The following is a 5000-nucleotide window of genomic DNA, read 5'->3' as shown; positions in this document are numbered from 1 at the left end:
GCTAATACTAGTCTTGATATCTGACAGGGTGTTAGTGATTAAAATTACAGCTCACAATTTGAAATGACTACGTTTGTGATTTCGCTAGTTAGCACGCTAAGCTAACATAGCAAGCTTAACCCTACAGTGAAATGCTGCTTGCAGTGACATTTGCCTGTCTTGAAAGATCGTTTTTCTCATAATTCAAACAGTAACAACTTACACAATTGGGCTTGGCATAATCACAGATTCAAGTACACTTCTCCAAAAGACCCACAAGAACTCTAGAAGTTGCAATGACGATATAATAGATAAAATCTGCGCGCCATGGATTTGAATAGGACTAGAACTAGAACTACTCAACAGTCTCAAGCGCCCTCTAGCGAGTAATTGCGATTAATACATTTTGATCGAACAACCTCTTGCTCGACAACTAATCTAAAGTTGATTAATCATTTGCATCCCTAGATGGAAAGATAGCCTTCATTGTCCCCAAAGGAAAAGTCATTTTCAGCACTCCACCACAATGTGCCACGATTACTGGAATGCATATCTGAATAAAGAACCATTTGCTACAAGAGCAGGGTCATCCCTCTCAACCTTCAAGAAGCTAGTGAAGACTCATCTTTTCTGAGAGAGCTCCCGTGCGTCCCGTTATCTTATATAACTAAAGCCGGGCATACACTGTGCGATATTCTCACTCGTGGGTCTTAAGCTTCTGCTCACACTGCACGATGGAATTTCACTGTTTAAAAGTTCACAGCTCACGACTCATGTCCTCACACTACACGAGCCGACAGTCGGATGCGACCAATATGCTTCCACTGTACGACGCGACAGGCATGTTTCCCAGCTCTGCAGAGGAGGGAACATGCGCACCTGAGGTGGAGATGAGGTCGCGCTCAACAGCGAATCGCACGACCCTATTAATTTGTGCATGTGAAGTGTCAAATCGGGTCGTAGCACTGCTTTAACTCTGCGATTTACGCACGAGCCACGACCAGAATTTCAAACCGTTTTGATTTTCTTGTGACCCTGCGATTGCACGATCGTGAGGCGAAATCGCTTGTCGTTACCCCATGTACACTGCACGATGCGAGACTCAAGATTGACCTGCAATTGAGCAAGAAATCGACCCGACTCTCAAAAAGTCGTGCGAGTGCCAAATCGGGGCAAAATCGGGGCAAAAGTCGCACAGTGTAAGCCCAGCTTAACTCTACTCACCTCTAATCATGGGTACTAACCTGCACTACATTGCATAGGTCCTACACTTTGTTCTGCTCTTTATCTGTTCAACATGATAGTATCTAGGTTTTACTACTAATTAATATTTAAGACCAGTTTCAGTGCAATAGTTGAAATTCAGAAATGCAAGGTTTATTTGCTTGAGAGAGGGTGAGAGGAGACCATTAGGCCCCCTGAATAGGTGTTAACAGGACAGGTACAGACAATAAAACAAAAAAATGAAGAGCCAGAACAAAGCCAGGGTCTGGATTTAAAACACCCTCCACAGGAAGTGAGGTCACATGAAATGATGTCACATACAATGATAGTTTTAGCCAATAGCAATCAGCACCAGTGACCTATAGCTATCCCCTAGAGGCTTATTGGGAAATGAACCTTTATTGCCTCTTACAAACTAAGAGAGTTGCTCCTTCATGGATGAAACAATGCATGGACATCCAAATGTAATGTATCAGATTTGGGACAATATTCAGATTCCTTCAACAGTACATTACTTGTTTACTGCTGTACTCTGTACTGACCCCATACTCTGTACTTGCTTGAATACTCTCTCTGTAAGTCGCTTTGATCAAAAGCTTCTGCTAAACGAAGTGAAAAAAGTGAAGTGAAAGCCCAACTGGGAAACTCCAACTCCCATTGTCATTGTGACACAGCACTCCACAGCACACAAGTGAACACTTCACACTACACACAACGAAACTGCATTTATAACTCATCCGTGCAAGGGGGCAGTCCCTAATGGCGCTCGGAAGGTAGCAGTGCGGCGGGACGGTATCATGCTCAGGGTTCCTCAGTCATGGAGGAGGATAGAGGAGAGGACTGGTTAATTACTCCCCCCACTAACCTGGCGAGTGGGGAGTCGAACCGGCAACCTTTGGGGTACAAGTCTGATGCCCTAACCGCTTACCCATGACTAGTGTAAATCACAGCTTCCGTGATGATACGATTTAATATCGATATCTAATTATTCGATGCAATGCGATTCAATTATTTTCGATACTTAAGAATGCCCCACGATACAATACGATTCAACTTTTTTACAATTACTTTTCCACTTCTATTATATTATGGAGCTAGGGCATTGGGCAGTTCAAATTCCAATTCAAATATTTTCGATACTTAGGAATGCCCCGCGAAACAATGCGATTCGATTCAATCGTGAGATTATATCGCGATATATCGATACATTTCGATTATTTTTTACACCCCTACCCATGACTGCCCATAAATGTAATGTAATGTTATGTGTGTACTTTCCCATGCAGTGCCACCGGGAAGCCCCATCATCGAGTCCAGAGAGGAGGTGGTGAGCGAGGGCAACGAGACGGAGCTCAGCTGCATGGCCATGGGCAGCAAACCCCCAGCGTCCATCACGTGGATGAAAGGGGACCAGGAGCTGCAAGGTGAGTGTATGTGTGTGTGTGTGTGTGTGTGTGTGTGTGGGGGGGGGGGTTATACGGCTCCTGTCCTTACGTGCGTGCATTTGTGTGTGTGTGTGTGTGTGTGTGTGTGTGTGTGTGTGTGTGTGTGTGTGTGTGTGTGTGTGTGTGTGTGTGTGTGTGTGTGTGTGTGTGTGTGTGTGTGTTTGAGGTGGGGAGTATATACAGTTTACAGGTGTGTGTGGGTGTGGTTGTGTAGGGACATGATGGGCAGCAAGCCCCCAGCCTCCATCACGAGGATGAAGGGGGACCAGGAGCTGCAAGGTGTGAGTGTATATGTGTGTGTGTGTGTGTGTGTGTGTGTGTGGGGGGGGGGGGGGGGGGGGGGGGGGGGGGGGGGGGGGGGTGGGGGGGGAGGGGGTGGGAGAGGGAGGTATTTACAGGTGTGTGTGTGTGTAAATGTGCTTGTGCAGGTGTGCTTGTGTTTGTGTTTGTGTGTATGTGTGTGGGCGGGGGGGTTTTTGTGGGTATGTGTGTGTGTGTGTGGGGGGGGGGTATTTACAGGTGTGTGTAGGTATGTGTGGTTGAGTACTGACATGGACAGTAAGCCTTCATCAAATGGATGAAAGGAGACTACAAGGCAGAGTTCTCAACGGGTCGGGTCAGCCCGACAAACCCGACGGGCCCGTTGGGTTCGGGCCGGGTTCGGGTCGAAAATATAAGCATATGGCTCGGGTCGGTTCGGTCCGCGGGCTCAATCTTTTCCACCCAGTGAAAAAAAAAAAAAAGATCAGTTCAGCTGTTTACCGTGAATCATGGCGAATTTCCCCTTGATGAGTCAGTAAAGCTAAGCCTATCTATCTAAATATATGTAGGCCTGCGTAACGAAGGTCTGGCAGGCTGCTGCATGCAACGTTGCGCGCAGTGCTTAATTTGTAAATCACAAGGTACCGGAACGCAAAACAAACATGACATCACAGCGATGATGAGTTGGACAGAGGTCCCGGAACGCACAGAAAAACTACATTGGCTACAATTACGCAAACGAATAAAAACGGGGAAAAAAATCTTAGATGCAATTTTAATGATATCGCGTCCCATGTCAGCTCATGGAACCATACTTTTGTTTCTTCATACAAGGGACGGTTGGCAATCCGATGGTTATTTTAAACAACAGCCATAGTTGCCTATTAAATGCTGTAATGACAGCAACCAATATTTTTAGTTTGATCGCTAACTTTATGCTTAGTAGTCTCAGCAAATGCAGTGCATGGAAACCCATGAGGTGAAACGAAACCGAAGCGGTCTTCTACTATATGGAAAGGACAGTGGCTTTTGGCTATCCCGTATTCACACAACGTTGGCATATGCGTATTAAACGTTAAATCCACGCTCTGTTGGCGACTTTGTTGCATATAATTTGGCTAATCCGCATGTGCTGTTGCGATATGCCACTTCACTAGCCTATTTAAATGGCTCGTGCACCGATGGTAAGCAAGCAGCAGCAAAGACGGCGATTTTTCCGGTAGACTTGGCTTTTCACACTGACTGTCTGCTTGCGCTGCGGTATGGTTGAAAATCCCCCCAGCCAATGTTTTATTTGGAGCGTGTAGGCCCTGTTTGAATGAAATATCACATTGTCTTTGCTGTTTTTGTGCTCAAATTGACGTGTAAGCAACTGTCGGGTCTTGGGAGGGAAGTAAACGCGTGCGCACAAATGCAGAGCGCTCGCCAGCCGAGGAAGATCTCATCCTCTCACCTAGGCTATCTGTCTTTTTTGCTACATGGCTGACCAATGCACCAACCGTAGCCCAGGTGCCACTAGAAATGAGTATGTCCAAAACCTTGTGTGCCGACCAAAATTTGATGAAACTTTTAAACAATGTTTGGCACAGCCAGGCTTTCCATCTCATTCGCGCATATGAACAAACAAGGAGGGAGGGGCAACTTCACGTAGCCAACATTTAATCAGATACTCGGGATGGAAATGTAGTAAGCCTACATTAGATGTCAAAACAAAAGGTGGATAGATTGTTGTTGCCGTGAAGCATGAGGCGGTTATTGAAATCACGCTGTGGATGATTCTGCTTAAATAGAACGTAAGTTTCCCCATTTAATATTATGTTTCTATTGTGGAAAATATCTTTTCACTAGGTTTTTAAGTGGGTTATGCAATTTACTGCACAAAAGTGCCCTTAAAGACCCACCACAACCCGTCATTCTCCATATGATAATGTGGGGAAACTCGACCCCCGACTTCGGGCCTCGGGCCGGGTTCGGTTAGATAATTCCAAGTGAGGTGTCGGGTAACATCGGGCTCGGGCTTTAAAAGCCACGGGCCGGGTAGGGTCGGGTTTACATTTTCAGGCCCGTTGAGAACTCTACTACAAGGTGTGT

General features: G+C 46.0%; 1 protein-coding gene across 3 annotated transcripts in view; it reads left to right on the top strand.

Annotated features, from left to right (window-relative positions):
• The window catches only part of cadm1b (cell adhesion molecule 1b), a 570260-nt gene that overhangs the window by 426981 nt on the left and 138279 nt on the right, over positions 1–5000 (top strand). For all 3 annotated transcript variants that reach the window (XM_063207324.1, XM_063207325.1, XM_063207322.1), the window contains one exon: positions 2490–2627. In XM_063207324.1, coding sequence (XP_063063394.1) covers positions 2490–2627 — 138 coding nt within the window. The remainder of the gene's footprint in view (positions 1–2489; positions 2628–5000) is intronic.

This window comes from Engraulis encrasicolus, chromosome 9, assembly GCF_034702125.1.
Source record: "Engraulis encrasicolus isolate BLACKSEA-1 chromosome 9, IST_EnEncr_1.0, whole genome shotgun sequence".
Lineage (NCBI taxonomy): Eukaryota > Metazoa > Chordata > Actinopteri > Clupeiformes > Engraulidae > Engraulis > Engraulis encrasicolus.
This window is presented reverse-complemented; position numbering and strand designations above follow the sequence as displayed.